Below are 19,067 nucleotides of genomic sequence, written 5' to 3'. Positions count from 1 at the left end.
CTGAGGCTTTCCAGAAGCAGCACTGCACTGCAGAAGCCGTCATGAGAAAGGGCCAGCACGGAGCCAGGTAGGGAAAATTATTTATTCAACATGCAGCAGCACAAATGCATTGGAGATGTATGTACAGGTAGGACTGCTGGGAATGAAGCAGGAACCTCACCCTACAGACAAGGAACATTCATGGTTTAATTTCCAAAGCAGCAGGACCGCGGTGCGTGTCCATGTCTGGGTGGCTGCTGCTGTTCACAGAAAGCACCTGTGCTCTCCCTTGCTCCAAGTCACAGTGAGATCCACACAGGAAAGCAGTGACCCTGCTCCTCAGGACACACCACCCAGGACTGCCCCCACGCCTACTGTGTCTGAAGTGCTGGCAAGAACATCTCTGAGGCACAAAGAACTCTCTCCTTGTCCATTATCTCCCAGTCCATCAATTTAAAACAGCTTTCTTCAGGATCCAAATAACCCATTCCTCTCCCCTGCCTTCTGCATCAGGGAGCTGACAAGGCTGAGATCTCCACAGGCTTCAGACCAGGACAAGTTTGGATTCCACCTTCAGGGGCTCCTGCAGCTGCCTGGTGCCTCTGATGAGGGCCTCAGGCTTGTGAATCCCATTTTTCATTTCTAGGGATTTTTACTCTGCAGCACAGTAAAGAAAATTTAACTGAATAACTGCAAGCTGTGTTTGCAGCAATGCTTTTACAGCCACCATTCATTCCAACATCATGCTCTCCCTATGGAGTTTTCCTACATGAGGCAGGAGCCTCTGTACTGCTTTTCTCTGTGCTGCTCCCACTCCATGTTTGAGAAGAGCTGTTGCTTGACAGCCCTGCTGGAAATGCAGAGCTGAGTGTCCAAGGACTGAGCAAGCACCGCTCTGGGCTCGTGTCAATGGGTGTTAAAAACCCCCATTAATCTATAACAGTCTGTCTCAGACCTCACTGAGGCACTGCTTGAGACTGGAAACTGAGAAGAAAGAAGGGGCTGCTGGAACCAAGTTTTGGTGATTTAAACCTTATTTCTAAGAGGTTGTAGCTAAGGGATCAGCTCTTCTGTTAGCACTGATGTCCAGCAAAACTCTTTTCCCCTTTGTGGGGACAATTGCACTTTGCCACTTAATACAGGGAACAAAGAAAATGGGGCATTAATCCAGCATGTGCCCCATCACAGCTCAGGGGAGCCTCTTCCTTTCTCTGCCCGCTTGTTCTGTTTTAATACTCTACGGCTCTATTATTTACACCCTGTAGGTCATTGTACTCAGCTCAATAAAACACAGTATTTGACTATACCAGTAACACTGCCTGCATGAGGGGACATGAGAGGCATCTCTCCTTATCCCTGGATTCAGTCACTCGCCCTGACTAGTGATTGTAAAGGCAGTTCTGTGCTCCAGGTGCTGTCCTCCTCCAATACTGACCAATACCCTCCAGCCCTCTTTCTTCCTCACTATGCATTTCTCTTTTCCCCACACTATGGAATACAATGAAGGCAAAAAAAATAACCAGTGTAATCATTTGCAGACAAAACTCAGCACCAGCTGCTCCAAATGGATGCCTCAGGGCAGCAGCCAGCAATGTAAAATAAATATAACAAGTAAAGATACAGCAGTATGGCACACAAGGAGCGAGGGGCTGCTTACACAGGCCCTGGGGAATGAAGCAGGAGAAGGGGAAGGGAGCTAAGTGCTATTTCAGTGTAAAAAAGGAAGCATTCCCTCATGGAGCAGCATTATTGCTCAGCATGCTCACGGGCCCGTGTGGCACAAGGAGGTCACAGTCCCAGGGAGGGCTCTGTCAGGGCTCTGCGCTGAGCTCGTGGCATCATCACCCCACAGCTTGTCGGGATCTCTGGACAGCAGTGCAGGAAACCCAACTAAATTCCTTTCTGCTGACAGGTCTTCCCTCAAAATACAATAATTTCAAGTTTAATAGAGTGGAAGATAGAACCAGATTCACCCAGAGGTCAAAGTAAAAGCAGTCAGCACTGCCTGTTGCTGGCTGCCTCTCAGTTCATGCTTGGCATAAGTGTTCCAGGGCCCCTTCAAATGTGGGGCACAACATTCTGGACTAAAGCTACAAGCAGAGTGGTCAGGACATGTAAACAAAGCTGAACATCACCAGTGGATAGCATGTGTGTCCCTCCCCACATCCGTTCCAGTCCTGTGGGATCCTGCCCTGGTCCTGTCAGAGTCTCTGGCAGTGTCCTAAGGTCATAGATTCCCCCACTGCTCTACCGGGGGGAACTGATCCACTTCGCCCACTTCTGTGCTGGGCTGATCTCCCAGGGTGAAGGTCAGTCTGTACCTCAGCCTCACCTTCTCCTGCAGGAAAGACAAAACCCAAAAGCAATGTGAGAACAGTCACAGCTCAACAGCCCTGAATAAAACATTTCACTGTTACAGCTCTACAAAGAGCACAAGACTTCTGTTGTACAGAGCAGGGGCAGGAGGGCTCAGGTTAAGTTCATTGAGTTCAGCTATTTACAAACCTGAGTTATTCACCTTACACTTCTTATACCAAAAAAATTTTACTGCTTAGCATGGAGCAGAACGAGAAAATCATAAATGATCTGTGAGCATAGACTACACAGACATGGACAATTGCTCAGCTGCTCTCCAGAGACCCTAAAGACTGCTGCTGGAAAAGTTCCAAAAATAGAATTTCTTATCATGTGGAGGAAGATAAAACAGTTCCTGCTCTGAAAAAATGCTTTGCAATACAGTAAGCATGAAATGGAAGCAGCCCTTCAATGACGGCACCTTCATGTACCCACAACATTTTTTAAACATCCACTAAATCCATGTAACATTCATCCTTTTATCTCAGAGATTTCAGCTGATACTTAAAGGGCACTTTCATTGTAATTCTCAAGTATAAACATCTAAATTGGTAAAACAATTAGAAAGTCCTTCAGCTTTGCACTCTCAGAGCTGGCTGACTGGCTGAGTGATTACAGCAAGGAAAAACAGCTTCTCAGATGCTCCAAGCATCATCAGCAGAAAGGGAAGCGTCAATCCTGTGGTGTCCCTTGTCACAGGTACTTCCTCCAGAGAATGATGGAACAGACAAGATCTGACATTTGTCTGCTGGTTCACCAGAAGTACTGCTACAGCACCAGTTAATTTAGCGTTCAGCTAATTATCAGCAAAGCCAGGCATGTTCAGTGCACAGGAGAGTCAAACTCCTGATGCAGCTCTGCTACCCTTTAAAGCTGAGCCTGACATGATCCTTGCCCTTTGGCTGGAAGAAGCATACTGCCCCTTTCTCATACCTCTTGTGCCAAAGACTGTTGGGAAGAGCCTCATCTGGCCCTGAACTGAAACACCAACACTCCATGGTAACCACTTCTGGAGGGCACATTAGAATCACAGATAATTAAGGTTGGGAAAGATGTCCAAGATCATCAAGTCGAAACTTTTAGGAATAAACAGCTGCAGCTGCTCAAATGTTTGGTCCCACCCCTCCACAGAGTTCAGTTGATCTCAAACGTGTCTGAAGAGGGCAGGATAAATCCCACTGTCCCTCTCACCTTTGCAGGATTTGCCAGAAGCATGACCTGGGTGATGGCAGCTGGTGGCTGGATGGGATTGAACGGAGACAGCTCAGTGCCAGAGGGTGGCTGGAGCTTCACCTTCATGGACTACAAATGAAACAGAGAGCAGAACCTCAGTGATGATCTCCTGCCTTGGGGACAATGAAGGATGCATACACTGGCTGGAGGGACAACAACACATATCCAAATGGAAGAGAATCAACCCACAAGTGAGAATGAGGGAACAAGAGCCAGCCCAGCTTGCAAAACACAATAGGATCTGGCAGATCTTGACTTTCAGATCTTTAGTGTTTTTTGCCTCTGACAAGAACTTTTGTGTTCTGGGAAGAGCACAGCCTATGGAAAGATCAGACCAGGCTGTCCCAAGCCCTCGAGCCCAGGGCCAGGCCTCCCTGGCTGCCGTCTCTGTCCTGTGAGTCCCTACCTTGGGCACGGCCGCCTGCAGCACGATGTTCCTCACGGGCAGCGGCGCCGTGTTCAGCATGGACACCACCACAACCAGCACATCCGAGCGGCCCGGCGGGCACTCCCTGGCAAAGTGCAGCAGGATCCGGAACCCGTTCTTGTCATAGGCTGTCACGGGCAGGGCACTGCCTGCCACAGGGAGAGAAGGGAGAGGATCCAGGTTCATGCTGCAGCAGATGGTCTGAAGCAGCATCAGGTGATCAGGATGTTCAGCTGGAGCTGCTCATCCCTTCTCTGAATTTCATGAGCTTTGACAAGAAGGTCTGCCTTTAAAATATATCCAGAGCAAAGTCAAAAACCTGAAATACTTACTGGGTTTAATGGATTCCAAGGGAACGTGGACATTGGCTAAAGAAATTTCAGGTGCTTTCAAGGGACTGCCTTGCTGCTGGAATGATGCTGGCTGGAAGAGAGGACTTCCTGATCCAGCAGTGCAGCTGCTTGGGAAGGGAGCTGGAGGGGCCCCAGAGGCAGTGGCTGGCAGCCCTGCAGGCGCTGCTAATGGGGCAGGGGTGACAGTGGTTGGCAAAGTAACCCCAGGGAACACTGAAGGTGTCGCCATGCCTTGGGTGGCACTCCTGCAAGACAGAAAAGTCATGGTGAATGGAGCTGGAATGAAGCAGGAATTTCACCAATACCCAGAGGTAACAGCTCATCATAAGGACAAAGCAGCAGCCTGGAGTCAGGCTGGAATCTGTGATGCTGCATGGTCTCACATGAAAACTACAAGGACAGGGGTGGTGGTCAGGTTGGGGTCAGGAAGGAACTTCCTTCCTCTCTCTAAGTCAGGAAGCTGTACCTTAACAGCTAATTCCCCTTCACACCACACCTTTGGATCACACCTTTGGATCAGGGAACACTACAGCTGTGTGCTCTGCCTGCCTTTCCCTCCCAGAGGTGGAAAATTCGTATTAGTTTGTAAACTGAAACCTCTAAGAAAAATCCCAATCCCACATTTCTACCAAATGAAAGAGTTGAAAGTCATCCTCAGAACCTGGCACTGCAGTGAGCTTGGCTTCTAACTGCAGAGCCAAATCAAAGTCAGGACTTTGGGTTACCCTTTGGCTTCTTCAAGGAGTTGTCCCAATGCATCCATCTTATGTGACATATTGCTCCCTACAGATGAGCTGAAGTACCCAGGAGCAGCTGGAATACTCTTAGGAGGCCCTGCAGGGGCAGCTGGCACAGCAGGAAATACAAATGGTGCTGAGTTTGGTGCTGGGATGCTGGGAGCAGTCTGGGAGGCTGGGAAAGCAGAAGGCAGCGTGGCTGATGTCCCACACGTTGTCTGTGATGTGTGATGGAGAAGAGAGTTCCCTGCAGGGTTGCAAGCAACAGTCACCACCTTCGGATTAAAGAAATCCAGATCCAACTGCTCATTCTGAAAGAGAGGACAGGCAGATGCTCTAACTCACTGCTGGCCCTGGTGCAGAGATAGCACTGCTCTGTTACAGAGGGACAGAGGTTTACCACAAAAACAGGTGCTGGCTGACAAGCAGCAAAGCCTGCGGCCTAAGTCAGAGCTACATCTGATCTGTAATCTAAGCAAAGCAAAGGGGACAGATGAGACACTGAGAAAGCCAAGTTCAGGGATACCTACTCTGTTTAAACACAGCTATCCCAGATTTTAGGGCTAAACCAGACTGCCCCTTTGCCTGTGTGTGTGATCACATGCTTCTCCAAGGTGACAGTGTCCTGAGACCTCCCACAATGTCAGTGTCTCCCTCCCTTCCCTTCCCTGAGACTCCTCCTTTGTACCTCAAACATGCTCCACTGGTTGTTTTCTGAGATCTCCTTCCCTACTGCAGGGGCTGGGTCATTCAGGCCTGAAGAGAAAAATAACAGGAGGAGAAAATGAATTCAGTGTAAAACTCCTTGGCTGCTGTTTCAGTACTATCAAAACTTGATTCAGCTCTTCCAGAGCCCAAGAACCTGATGAAACACTGAGATGGACTGCAAGTCTGTGACGTGGAAGAGACTGACAGCACCAGCAGCCAACAGCCATGCCCTGCACACAGCTCTTCTAATCCATCCTGATTAGCATTGCCTTCTGCTGTTCACATCTGGGCTCCACAGACAGGCATTCTGCAGGCTCCTATGCACAACCCCTCTGAGGCACCTTCTCCTTAGCACAACCTCACAATCAGGGCTTCAGCTGTCCCAAACTGCAACCTGTACATGCAGCATGTCACGCCAGCCCCAGAGATCAGACTTCAATTGCACTAAACAGTTACTTTCTTGCAGCCAGCTCTGGGAAGAGATTTTAATACCGACTCACTGACCAGGGCTTATATTCAGAATGCTGCAAGGGAGTGTTCCCTGGAATCCAGGAACATAGAGAACACAGAAGCAGCCTTCCTTAGGATGCATTGAGCAGCCCTCCTGCAGGCCCCTCAGCATCTTACCCAAGCACAGGAGCTCCTCATCCAGCAAGGACAGGGAGTTGGTTGTGCTGCCCTGCTGGGTGGGTGCTGGCTCCACGTGGCTGGAGGAGCTGCTGCGCAGCGGTGCCAGTGTCTGGGGAGGAGGAGGGAGGATGGGGATTTCAGCTGGGCCAGGGGCTGTGCTGGGGGCTGGTGCCAGGCTGCTGGATGGCATCGGAGGTGGCGGCGTGCTGGTGACATCCAGTCCAACAAGGTCAATGAGGGTGTTGAGATTATTGGTGGAGTTACTCCCTGCAGCAGACAGGAGAAGAGCATTACTAGGAAAGAAGGCAAAAAGCTCAGAGCAAACCCAGTGTGCACAAGAAGTTAGCAGAGAGATCCTCATCCAAGCATGGCTTAGGGCTCTTTGTAACAGAGAAAGGATATTTGCTGTCTGGACTATGTAAATCAACACAGATACTTAGAAGAATGAAAACCTGCTGCAACCACTGCTCCTTCCCCAGTGCTTCACAATTCATGGTATCTTCAAAAATCTTTTGAACTCAGATGAGGCTCTGGGAGATCCTACAGCATTATAATAGAGATTACCAGAGAGCTGGAAAGCTCAAAGAAATCCATACCACCTCAATCTTCATATTTAGAACAGTCTTGTCCCAGTAAGATGCTGCCAGGCAGCAGCAAAAATGTTTGAGTCCCAAATGGTAATTCTGTCACACTTGTGTCCAGAGCTTTCAATGGTGAAACTGAAGTGTGAAGTGAGCAACTGACCTGAATTCACAAATGGAATTACTTGCAAAACAGGAAAAGGACCCCTGGTCCAGCTCCTACTCTTCAGCTCTTGTTTTTGATAAAATTATCTTCTTCTTACACATTACCATCAAGAAACAGGACAAATGCGGGGAGGAAAATGTATGAGAACTTCCAGTCACACAAACTGCTCACATGGAGATTTGCTACTGATGTCATCAAAGGTTTCAATAATATGAACTGAGCAATGGAGAATGCAAAGCTGCAGCACTGCTGCTTCTGTCCAGAATTGCTTATCCACTGCTCAGGAGCCTTCTTGTTCCCCTCTGCTTCACAAACTGTTGGCCACAAAAACCATCAAAAGCTACTTTAACAAAACAGGAAACATTTTTCAAAAGACTTAGAATTGCAGAATTCAAAAATTAAACAATTGTCTTCCCAGGAACTCACCTTCCACTACGGACATCCCAGGGAGATCCACTTCACCATTGATCACTTGTCCCTCTATTATTTTTTTATAGGAATTTATCACACGTGATAAATTGTCACTGGCCTGCAGAATATCCCCTATAAGAGACATAAAAATTACCTCCAGGGCTTTAGTCACTTTGTTCCCACTAATGCTGAGAGTGCTTAGTTGTCAGCTAAATAATCAGCAAGAAAATACATGAATATTTGGCTATAAGCTCCATCACTCTGCCTCTGCCACATTACTATAAGCAATACCCTGACCTTTTCTAGCTCCATACACATTGCAGTACAAAGAAAAAAATGAGCCCAAGGCTGTTCCCCACAGCAACTCCCTTCCCCTCCCAAAGCAGCAGCTGTCCCCCATTACTGCTCCCATCCTCCTGAACCAACTTTACTATCCAGTCCTTTTCTGAACTGAAATGATAAGCACAAAGAGGGAAGGACTGTCCTTTATTAAAGCAACAGGAACCCACAGTGAAGAAATTGCTTTATAGCTGAACCCTTGCAAAGGCAAGGAGCACAAAAGCAATTTAAAAACTGAAAGTGTAGTTTAGTTTACCCAAACTGCTGTCATTATCCTCTGTCTCACTGGCCAGCTTGAACAGTGTCCGTCTTTTGGTTTCACACCTTTCATAGAGCTCCTGAAAGACAGATTAGGACAGAGGATTTCACCAGCCTGGAGCCACTGCCAGCAGCACCAGTCAGCACAAAATGACCCCCAGAACAGACCAGTTTCACTATGCTGACTGTGCCAGTGTGGCGGCACAGCCAGGATGGCCCTCTGTGCCCAGCTCACAATGCTGAGCAGCGTTACATGAGCCTGGGGTAACACAACCTGCATTCCCAACACATTTCTCAGTCCTCCCTCACATCAGCACTTATGAACAAGCTCTAATCCAAAAGAGATGTTCTTTCTTTGTAGAGCAGTCCCTAAAAGCCTGAGGAAGAGCAGAATCATGCTTTGGCAATTAGGCTTCAATTGTGCTGCAACCACTACTGAGTCTGCAACCACACAGCAGAAAGATGGCAGTAACAAAACTGCTCACAGAAACAAATACATTTCTTAAGCATCTTACCACTCTTTAAAGACCTTATTGTTAAAAATAAGTGGGTTTGATTTTTCTAATAAGATAATGTGCAATTCTTAAAGGCTCTGGGCCTACCAAATCATCCCTGGTGGTTGTTTCAATTTTCACTTTGCTGATGTTCTCCTAACCCTGCAACACAAGCTAAAACCCTTCCTCTGAAGGGGAGGGACTATTTTCTGCCCCATTCAGACTTTAGTTTATTCATCCACAGTGCTGCAATGGACAGTTATGACCTACAACTGCAGCTTCTAGGTTCTGCCACGCTGCACCTTTGGAGAACAGCTGTACCTCACTTCAAGCACAGATGAAATGGAGCTACTCCCCACCCAGTCTTTTGGTGAAAGGAACTAAAAACATGGATATCTTCTTGCCTGCTGTTTGCAGCAACTGCTCCTGTTTCTCACCACTGGTCTTCATTTTACTGTAGTGTTTGTAATTATCTGCAAAACTCAAGTCTGTAAGAAAGAACTGTGTCCAGGATTGCTGGGAAGAAGGAGCAGCTCAGACTCACCTTCATGAGCTCCCTGTCAGCCTCTGATGATTCCTCTTTGCTGTAATGAACCAGCATCTCATTGAGCAGCTTCACGTTGTTGTTCACCTCCTCCAGTGTGTGCATGCGCTTTGTCACCTTCTGGATGCGAGCCTCATCCTTCAGTGTGGAAAGCACAGACAGAAAGGGTGAGTTTCCTTCTAAAAGCTCACAGTAACACAACCACAGATATTATCTGCAAACATGTCAACTAATGGCTATTTAAGGTTAAGTCAGAAAAAAAGCAAACAAAACCCTTCTTTGTTCATGTGAGGCTTTGTTTATTTTATTGTGTTTTCACTACATTCATAAATTACAGGCAACCCCGTATTTCCAAGAAGTCTCATTAGATAGATTTCAATGTATAATTACACCACTAAAAAAAGTTCCCAGAAGTTCCTTTCTGACCTTTTCAGAAGATTTTTTTTTTGTTCACTTGATGCCCTTAACAAAAGAGATACGTTTGAAGCAAAACATTTACTAGGAACAACAAGCACACTCTGGTGGAAAATATCCACCCATCTCTGATTGGAGGTTCCAACTGAAGACGTAGGAGAATCTGCCCTGGGGACAAGAGGAGCCTGAATGAAATATCTTGGTAACCTATGCAACCACTATGGCCCAGAAGGTATCCTTTGATTTGCCAGAATCCCAGTGAGTCATTTCCTGGACTCTGGAGTTTGGAATGACTGCCATGGGTGGATGCAGTACAGCTCTACAAACAGGAAGGTGTTTCCATGAACTTGTTTTTGAGAAGACCCAGTACAGTGACTCAGTCCTCAGCACCCAGAGGTGGTACCATAATGCTCCTACCAAACCTTGATATGAAATCCCACCTTGAATGATGGGAATGTGGTTATTTACAACAAGAGATATTCAATTCTGGCCCCATCATCCACCAGAGATGCCAACTGTAGACATTTCCGTGACACAAACATCTAGGTACAAGCTAGAAACCAAATCCTAAGCTCTCCACCATGTGAAATCAAATTGCTTAAAATCTGGTAAACAGATTGCTGATATGAACCAATCCTACAGTAATTTCTTACCTCTTTTACCATAGATTTTATAAGTTTGTTGGCCTCTTGTAAATCATCTGGGTTTTTGCTTTTCAGCAGCTTGGCTAGAAGCTGAAAGACAAGAAAATTATAGTCAGGAAACAAATAAGGACCCTTGAACAAAGGGAAAGGAAGCTATATGAACAATTCAGAGGAAAAGGGATACAGCCCAGTGTTTCAAAGCTCACAGAGCTTCCATAGTTACAGGGAGTTCAGCAGGAGTCATTTAGAGTTTATTATCTATGCGAGTTGCTGCATTCCTGCTTTTACACAGGACGTATTCTGGGACATCTCAGTGACTTCTGGCACTAGATAGTTATTCCTCCAATACATTGTTTCTCCTCCTGTGTGTGAAACATTCTCTGCTTTCCAGTACTACAGCAGGATGGCACTTTAACATAAATAACCCCACAACAGTAACACAGACAAAGTCGTAACTGGAACTCTGGGTTAAGCAGGAGGACAAAGGAGTGAACCCCACAAAAGTACAGACCACCCCTCCCCAAAATAAAAACCACATTATTATACTTTGCTTCCTCATTATAAATGTGAGTAATCACTTTTCATTAGTGATTTTGACAAAGGCCTTCACTGTACCTTGGATTTCTCCTCATCATCAAACACTGGGTTCTTGGGACGAGGTGGTGGGGAAGGAATCAGTGTTCTGTCTGCAGGAATCACGGGATCAAACATGACAATCCCTGAAAGCACAAAGGGATCCTGTGGATCAGCACACACTCACACCAGGCAGGGCACACAGGTACTCCCAGGCTTCTCTCAGAGCCAACACACATCTGCCCTGGATGCTGCCACGCTGTTCCAGGAACCATACATCCAAATCCCTAGGCTGACTTTTACCTGGATGCTCTCCCAACCCCACAGCATGAGCTAAAACTCTCCCTCTGAAGGGGAGGAACCATATTCAGTCCCATTCAGCCTTCAGTTTATCCATCCACAGTGCTGCAAGGGACAGCTATGACTTGCAATCTGTGTGCCCTTGTAAGACAGGATGGTTTCCAGAGCTTTCATGGAATCTATTTTTCTTGTGAAGCTACTGAGTTTTTTTCATTGTGCCTACATAAGAAATGTGTGTCAGCTGAACTAAAGGAACAGCTGCAAAGCCATTTAGTTAAAAGAATACAAAAAGCTACTTGGAAGCCCTTATTTCACTTTAAATTAGACTTGTTCAAATAATCTAATAACGACTTCCACCAAAAAAAAAGAATTTTGAAAAGGCCCTTCAAACCAAAACAAAAGTATGTGCAAGGTATTTCACTGATTTAGTTAACAGAGCCAACCCAACCCTGCCCAAGGCATTTACACATAATGAAAAGCTTTTCAGTGAATTTCTCCCTTTTTCTATCTCCCCTCAGAGCTTGCCTTCATCCCATTTAATTAGAAGCTGTATATTTTGTGACACTCCTGCTCAAAGCCCAGGCTGGAGAGAATGCATGAGTAAGCAGCTGACTCCCTACCTTGTCTCTTCAGCATGTAGTAGGCATCCTTGATTTTGGATTCCTCTGGCAATGCCACAGTCCAGCTATACAGCAATTCAATCACTTTGGACTTCACCTTCTCTGAGACTCGGTCCCCCAGGTACTAAGTGTGGGAAAAAAGATCCAAATTCTTCATGTTCTTAATTTCTTCTTTAAAATAAAGGTCTGTGGAAGCTCAGCAAAATACATTCAAAGGTGTATGATCCAAGTTCCAAGATTGTCTAAGGTACATCTCACTATGAGGAAAACTTGCTCCTCTAATAGATTTCAAATAACAGTGAAGAGAAGCTTTGTGATTACATTCAGCAAAAGAAAAAGCAGCTATTCTGTTGGCTCCAGGATTTTGCTATTTTAAAAATTACAGCAATACAAAGAACCACCCCCTCCTCTGTCTTATGGGAGAGAATTTGGGAATGCATTGCTACATCAATCATGCCATAGGGAAGATTTTCAGCACATTAAACTCATCATGAATGTTGAGGGACTTAGCCTAGCACTCTTTAAACAGCAAGTCAGCAGAATGAGGACTAGAACTCCATGGTGTGTTGTCAAACCTCTTGTTTTAACCTCTGCATCACATTTCTCTTCCACAATCACTGGCATTTCGTTTTTTAAAACAATACTTAGAGTTATCTGAAGGATCAGAACAGCCCAGAGACTGCATAGTGATGGCAATTTAGTACACCTTCCTGAGAAATTTAGCAAGGCATAAAAAAACTCCAAACAACAAAAGCTTAGTTAAAAAGTGCTCTTGAATATAGACTAGCAAGTGCAATGAGCCAAAGAGAACACTGCAAATATTTTGGATGGTGTCTGTAGCTTACAGAGGTCAAACAAAAAGCAGCTACAGCTGTAATGCTCATGGACTAACCTTTGGAGACACAACTTTTATTAACTCGTTTAAAAAGCGAAACTTCCCAACTTCATTATGAAATCTTCTCCCACAATTCTTCATACAAGCTTCCAGCACCTGCATTCAAGGAACAGAAACAGGGGCTGAAAACAAAGGGAAAAATCCTACAATAACAGTGTGTTATTATTGTGTGCTTAGAGGGGAGGTGAATTGTCAGTGAGACAGTATTCCTGCTCCATGCAGACATCTATCTCCTATCTTTAGGGACGACACATCAAGACAGGCTGATGTCCCACCCTCATCCAATTGTATCTGGATCTGTGTTATCTCAATACTTGGCCTCAACAATAAAAACAAATCTTGCCTGAAGATAACAAAGGAAAGCGGCTCAAACTAACCCAGAGCTGTTTCTGGACACTTTATGGATGGAACTGTGCTCCCTCCCAGGGATCAGGGCACTCAGCCCCCAGCTGACCCCATGGACACAGCCTGTGCCCTTCTACTCCACCCAGGTGATGCAATAGGATACATGGCTGGATTTAAGAGGAGGGGTAAGGACTACCTACTGTCAAGGCTTGGACTGCCTCCCATTCCTGTGGTGACTGGATTTTATGAGCCAGGAGTCTCACAGCTATTTGTGGCCTGGAAGAGAACAGGTAAACACCATGGAGGATTTTAACACTTTCACAAATCCTGCTGTTTAAACAAAGTGTCTTGCCAAGTAAAGATTTTAAAGATGTGAAGCTCCACCAGCATTATCAGTGATAACCCCATTTAACAGACTGGCAAATTGAATAATTTTGGCCAGATGAGAACCCTGGAGCTGCTGAACCTGAAATCAGAAGCAGATTCAGAATTCCCAGTTTCCCAGTGCTCAGTCTGGATTAGCCATGCTGCCCTTCACAAGAGAGGCAGCATCTCTCTGTTGTAGCCAGCTCTTCCTTGTGATATCAGTATATATAAAAGAAAATGTAAATGTTTGATAATGGAATTTCACACTTTAAACTGTGAACATTGATTTATTAAGTCTGGAGCAGTTTGGGACACCCACCCTTCAAGCTCCTTGTTGATCTGGTCACAGAATCCGATGATGTATTCCCAGTCTTCCTGCCTGTTGGATGGATTGGTGGCTTTATCTTTGGCAAGGGAAAGAAAACATATTGCCAGTCAAGAGAAGAAACAGTATAAAAGGTCACACATTTCCTAGAGAAAAGCATTTGACATCATTGCCAGCTCTAAAACATGAGAAAGAAGTTTACATGTGGTATGTCTTCAGGAAAAAGGGTGTGTCCAAGTTGAGACATCCAAACATCCAGTAAAAACCACTGCTTTCCAAAGAAAACAGGTGGCCAAATCACAAGTGTTTAGAGACAGGCTATTCCCATATCCTAAATATGAGCACAGAATTAAATATTTCAGCTCACATTTTCCTCTGCCTGAAATGCTGTCTCTTTCTATTTGGCTGTAATAATAAACTTTTTAAAGGTTAAACCCTCACACTTTCTACAGATGAAATGATTTTTGTATTCCCCAGGAATTTTGCAGAAGCAAGAGCTGGAACATCAGATGTTTAATAACAGTCATTTAGCATTAGCACTTGCTTTTGGAGTGCCAGCTGATTTGATTGATGCCTTAGCATTTCTCCTGGGATTTATGAACTTAAATTTATTATTATACATTGAGTTCTTCTTGCAATTAATAAACACTGCAGCCTGCACCTGATCAGGAACTCAAATCCTACATGCTGAAGCTAAGAGATCAATGCTTTACTGGCAGGGCTATTTCAGGCTCCTGAAGGATCCTCCCTTAAGCAGCAGGACCTCACTGACTGTACTGATTGCAGAGTAGTGAGGCTATCAGCACTTCTTTGGTTATGAATGCATATTTTCCATGTATTTTACTTAACCCTGATGCAGCAATGAATTTACAAAAGATCAGATTCCTCCTTTAACCTAATTTTCCAGCCAAGATGACCAGACATAATGTTTTTTCTTTCTTGTATGGGAAGAAACAATGCACTGTACTTGTCCCTATGTATCTAAGAGCTGGCCTTTAAGAAACCTTCCTAAAAATTTTAATATAATGGAAAGAAGTTTAAGAAATTAAATACTGCTTAGTCAGATAGAGCAGGAGATGAAGAGCAGGAAAAAACCCAGTACATACCCCTGCACTTTCATCTCAGAGGGAAGCATAAGAAAACAAACACATGCTGCACTACCAAGTGTCATTTTTTATCATCATTAAAACATATCCTTTTGCTTTTCCAGACGGCTAAACAGCTGTCAGGCATCTACTCCAAACCCCCCATTTCTCAGTGCACCTCAGCCCTCCTACGGTGCCCATCCTGCAAGGTTTGCCCCGGTTTTCCTCCTCACTGAATGGTACTTGTAAAGCAAGTAAGTATTTTCCATGGATTGCATGGTAAAATATTCCAGTGGTGAATCTCTGTGCCCACTGCTGACCTTCACAGGACCCTAGATGAGCAGAAGACAGCAGCGAGGGAGGAATAACTGTGAGACAACATTCTGTAGAACTCACTGAGCTACCAGGCTGGTCCTAAACTCAAGAGATTCAAGGGAAGCTCAGTTTAAAAGACAACTTCTGCACAGCCAAACAACTGTTCCAAATATGTGGCACCTAAACATTATTACCACATTTTCAACTGATGAACACCCTGGAAGCATCATGAAACCATGGACTTACAACAATCTAAAGCCTCTTCATGCAAGTCAAACAGCACTGGGTGGTTTGGTGCCCCAAAGCACCTCTTGTGCTCAGCAGGCCCAGAAGAAAAACACTCAGTTCCTGCCTGGAATTAAAGGAAATTTACTCAATAAATGCAGGAGGAGCACAAACCGATATGGACACACAACCAACTGGACTCTATTGGCTGCACATCCTGAAATTTTGAAAATTATGTGGTACAAACAGGAAAATGTAACCAAGTTTTCCATGTTCAAAGTGCTAATTTTAAAGCTGCTCCAAATATCTCCAAAAACTTTTTGCAATGACACTGTATTATTTCATGCTCTCAGACTCATCTAAGTTTTTTTCTGCAAAAGCTCTGACACGAAGATAGTGAAGTCTCAGAAGGAGAGTGACTGCCAAAGGGAAGTGCTGTTCCACATGATGAAATTTTCTATTTCCAACATCCATAAAACCTCCATATGAAACCTTGGCTCATAAAAGTTAATGAGCTTGATCACAAGTCCTGCCCTGGCTCTGGAGATTGATGTGTTTGCATGACACAACACAACAAACAGGGTGTATGGATAGCTGTCCCCAGTCTCAGCACAGCCACATGAACTCAGCATCCCAGCAGAGTGGAATCACCTCTCTTCACCTTTCCAGCCCTATAGGAAGCTGTGTCACATCTATTAAGTTGTTACCTACAATCCTCTCTATTTTTATGCAGAATGCTTAAAATGTGGGTAAGGAGCTCATAGGTGCTGCTTTATAAATATGTTTCTACCCTTATGTGAAAAGATTCAGTCCAGAATGAAGAGTTGGTGCTCTGGAATATGAAGTCCTTGGCTTTTCTGTTGAAACTGCCAACCAAGGCCCACTTGGTACCAGTTATTTGCTTCCAGAGACACTTGTCCACCTGGGCCCCTCCTGAAAATCCCATTTCACACTGGCAACCACGTGAATCTAAACTAGCAATCTGGGGACTGAAGTCTTGGCACTGCCCCAGTCCTGCCACCACTTCTGCCTCAGTTTTCAGTTTTATTTTAATGTGCTCAGGACAAACAAAGCTGCTTTACAGCCACCCTGAGTATCAGAGCCACTCAGCCCTCAGGTGCTCTGCCAGATTGAAATGCTTATGAGGCAACATTAAGATTAATAATTAGATATGAAACAAAGGTGTTTGTTTTCTCTAGAGAGAACCGATATTGGAGAGCAGAGAACCTCAGAGCAGCTGGAACGAAGAGAACCACAGACCATTAACTGGCTGGTAACGAATGCTCCTGTTTTCCTGGGTTCACTTCTCTACTGAAATCAGCCACCCCAAAGAGTTTCCCCAGGTCAGGCTTAGCTGGTGATTCCCAGCCCAGGCATGTCCAGTCTAACAGTCAGACTCTGCAGTCCTGGCCAGAAAAGAATGCTGAGCCAGACAAACAAAGGAAAAAAGAAATTAAGACAGTTATAATATTTTATGAATTTACATGTGTTCCACAGTGGAACACTGCCTTAGCCTGACATGAGCGGGATACAAGGAGCTTCCTTTTGGAAGCAGCAGAAAAAGCAGCACTGAAGTGAAAGGCTCCAGTTGTGTTTGTACAATTGACATTATCTCCTAACCTTCTTCTGTTTCAGCTCAGAGCACAAGCAGAGCCTGCCTGCCAGGAGAGGACAGGAAGGATCACCTTCTCTCATCCCAGCTGCCTGGAATGAGGCAGGACATGCAGATGCCAGATCATCCCAGGCTGAGGCACAGATCTTGCTGCAGCAGCAGGACATGAGGATGATGTTACTTCATGGGTCTGTGACTCCACCTGATGCCAGAGGCAGGGAAGCAGGAAGCTGCACACCACCACAGGAAAAAAAATATGCAACATTTTCAGTAAGAAATTCTCCATCTTCCCGTGGCTGGGAAGTTGGCTGTGCTGCTGAGCCGTTCCCTCGGGAAGGGTACAGCATGGCACACCCTCAAGGTTGGCATTAGCCGTGGCTTTGTCATGATTATAGAAAAAACCCCTCAGGAGAGCCGGGGAAAGCTGGGAGCTGCAGCAGCTCTGCCTGCCCGGCCTCACGGCAATTCCCAGACACAGAAGGCTCCGCGCACCCTGCGATGGGAGGGGCGATACAGCCACACCAGCAGCGATCACTCTAGCAGTGACCTGGCATAAAAGCATCCTCCTAAACCCGACAGCAGCACTCAAACCTTGAAAAATGTGTGCCCCTCTGCAAGCAGGCTCGCTGCAATGCTTCTCACAGTGAGTAAGGCCTTTGCAACTCTTCCCTGTAGCCCCTTGGCCAAGGACACATCACCTCTCCTTTAACTTCCTCAATTAAAAAAATATCCCTGCAAAATAAGCAGTCAGGAAGCATTCCAGGCTACACAACCCAAAATATCCTTCCTACTAGAGACATTTTCACACACAAACTGAACTGAGTGAGTCAGCTCTCCTCAGAGAAAGATTGCAAGGAAGGGATGTGGGTGTTCCTTCTTGTGTCTCACTGGCTACAACAAAAGATATTGACTAATTGTGGGAGTTCAAAGGAGGAGCAAAAACGGTAAGGGGACAGAAGGGATTGAGCTAAAATGAGAATAGATGAAAACATCTTTCAGCCAGCATCTCTTATCATGACAGCATGTACATGTTTGAATTTTATATAAAAATACCAAGAACGAAGGAGAATTATCTAAGCTTGTTTATGGAAGGATAGCTCCAAGGGTAACAAGTTTTACACTCTGAGGTATTTGGGGTAATGCCCATCTTCTACTGTTTGCCCAGTACCTGACTACTTGGAACTTCACTTGCTGCCATAATCAAATAAATAACTATTAAAAAAAAAGGGAAGAAAATCTAGGCAACAGGCTATGATGTGCAGCATGGCCTCCCAGGGACAGCAGCAGGAGCTTGTGTAGAATATGCAAAAAACAATTACAGTTATGACTGATTCGTTCAGGAATCACATCCCTGTGTTCTGTACAGCCAGAGCCCAAATGACACGGGCAGCACAGACACAGGCTGGGGACACTCAGCAGGGGCTGGGCATCAACAAACACGGGGTACCTTTAAGGTACCTTAGCCTGACAAAGGGTTTTGATCCATTCCAGTTTGTACATGGATGTCCACAACTACCCTGAAACCGCATCCAGGCACAAAGCAGGATTTGTCTGCTTGAAAATCACAGTTAATACAATTAATTCATCTGGAAACCCCCACAATTCTGAACCTCACCAACAGCACTCAGGCTGTACACTCGACAGGCCACAACTCAGGCAAGGCAGGAGACGTGAGGGCCAGACACGAACCACGATTCTTTTCGGACAAGAAAAAGCAGCAGCCGAGCCGCGGAGCTGCCCGGTGCCCACACGGGGCTGGCACCGGCCCCACACCAAGCTGGCCGCCGGGACGGCGCATCCCCGGCGTGCTGAGTGTGCCCGGTGTGCCGAAACTCCCTCACGCCCGGGGGGGGCTGTGCCCAAACGTCCCCAAGGCGCTGTCACCCCCCGGCCTCCCCGGGACGGCCGCGGGGCTCCCGCGCGGCTGACGGGGGCGGCGGGGTCGGGCGAGCGGAGGCTGCGGGGAGGCGCTGGGAAGGGGCAGAGGGGGGCAGAGGGGCCGGGCAGTGCCCGCGGTACTCACTCAGCCACGACTCCAGGCTCTCCCCCTCAGCCTCCGCCATGTTGCCGGAGCGAGCCGGGCCCCGCCCCGCCCGCGCGCGCCGCGCGAGGGGCGTGTCCCGCGCTGGCCCC

The 19,067-nt window shown here is 46.2% G+C and overlaps 1 protein-coding gene across 2 annotated transcripts; it reads right to left on the bottom strand.

Annotated features, from left to right (window-relative positions):
* Positions 1-68: 68 nt before the first annotated feature.
* On the bottom strand, positions 69-19,063 carry GGA3 (golgi associated, gamma adaptin ear containing, ARF binding protein 3). Of its 2 annotated transcripts, XM_021554458.2 has the most exons (18): positions 18,958-19,050; positions 16,943-17,164; positions 13,692-13,776; positions 13,207-13,282; positions 12,659-12,757; positions 11,767-11,890; positions 10,889-10,992; positions 10,283-10,363; positions 9,216-9,353; positions 8,176-8,257; positions 7,596-7,712; positions 6,420-6,689; positions 5,773-5,840; positions 5,073-5,395; positions 4,327-4,592; positions 3,974-4,143; positions 3,526-3,636; positions 69-2,317 (listed from the first exon to the last, which is right to left on the bottom strand). In XM_021554458.2, the coding sequence occupies exons 5-18, from the start codon at positions 12,740-12,742 to the stop codon at positions 2,207-2,209; spliced, it is 2,049 nt and encodes a 682-aa protein (XP_021410133.2). In that variant the 5' UTR covers positions 12,743-12,757; positions 13,207-13,282; positions 13,692-13,776; positions 16,943-17,164; positions 18,958-19,050; the 3' UTR covers positions 69-2,206. The 2 variants fall into 2 exon arrangements, with proteins under 2 accessions (XP_021410133.2, XP_021410124.2); XM_021554449.2 differs by lacking the exon at positions 16,943-17,164 and having other exon boundaries at positions 18,958-19,063.
* Between the last annotated feature and the right edge of the window lie 4 nt (positions 19,064-19,067).

Source organism: Lonchura striata, chromosome 19, assembly GCF_046129695.1.
Source record: "Lonchura striata isolate bLonStr1 chromosome 19, bLonStr1.mat, whole genome shotgun sequence".
NCBI lineage: Eukaryota > Metazoa > Chordata > Aves > Passeriformes > Estrildidae > Lonchura > Lonchura striata.
This window is presented reverse-complemented; position numbering and strand designations above follow the sequence as displayed.

What these genes read in the sequence shown, in the direction of transcription:
- GGA3 (XM_021554449.2), bottom strand. Translation starts at nt 18,997, where the DNA reads ATGGCGGAGGCTGAGGGGGAGAGCCTGGAGTCGTGGCTGA. An exon ending in GAGCCTGGAGTCGTGGCTGA is followed by an intron (nt 13,777 to 18,957) that starts GTGAGTACCGCG and finishes CCCTTGCCAAAG; the next exon opens with ATAAAGCCACCAATCCATCC. An exon ending in CTACATGCTGAAGAGACAAG is followed by an intron (nt 10,993 to 11,766) that starts GTAGGGAGTCAG and finishes TTGTGCTTTCAG; the next exon opens with GGATTGTCATGTTTGATCCC.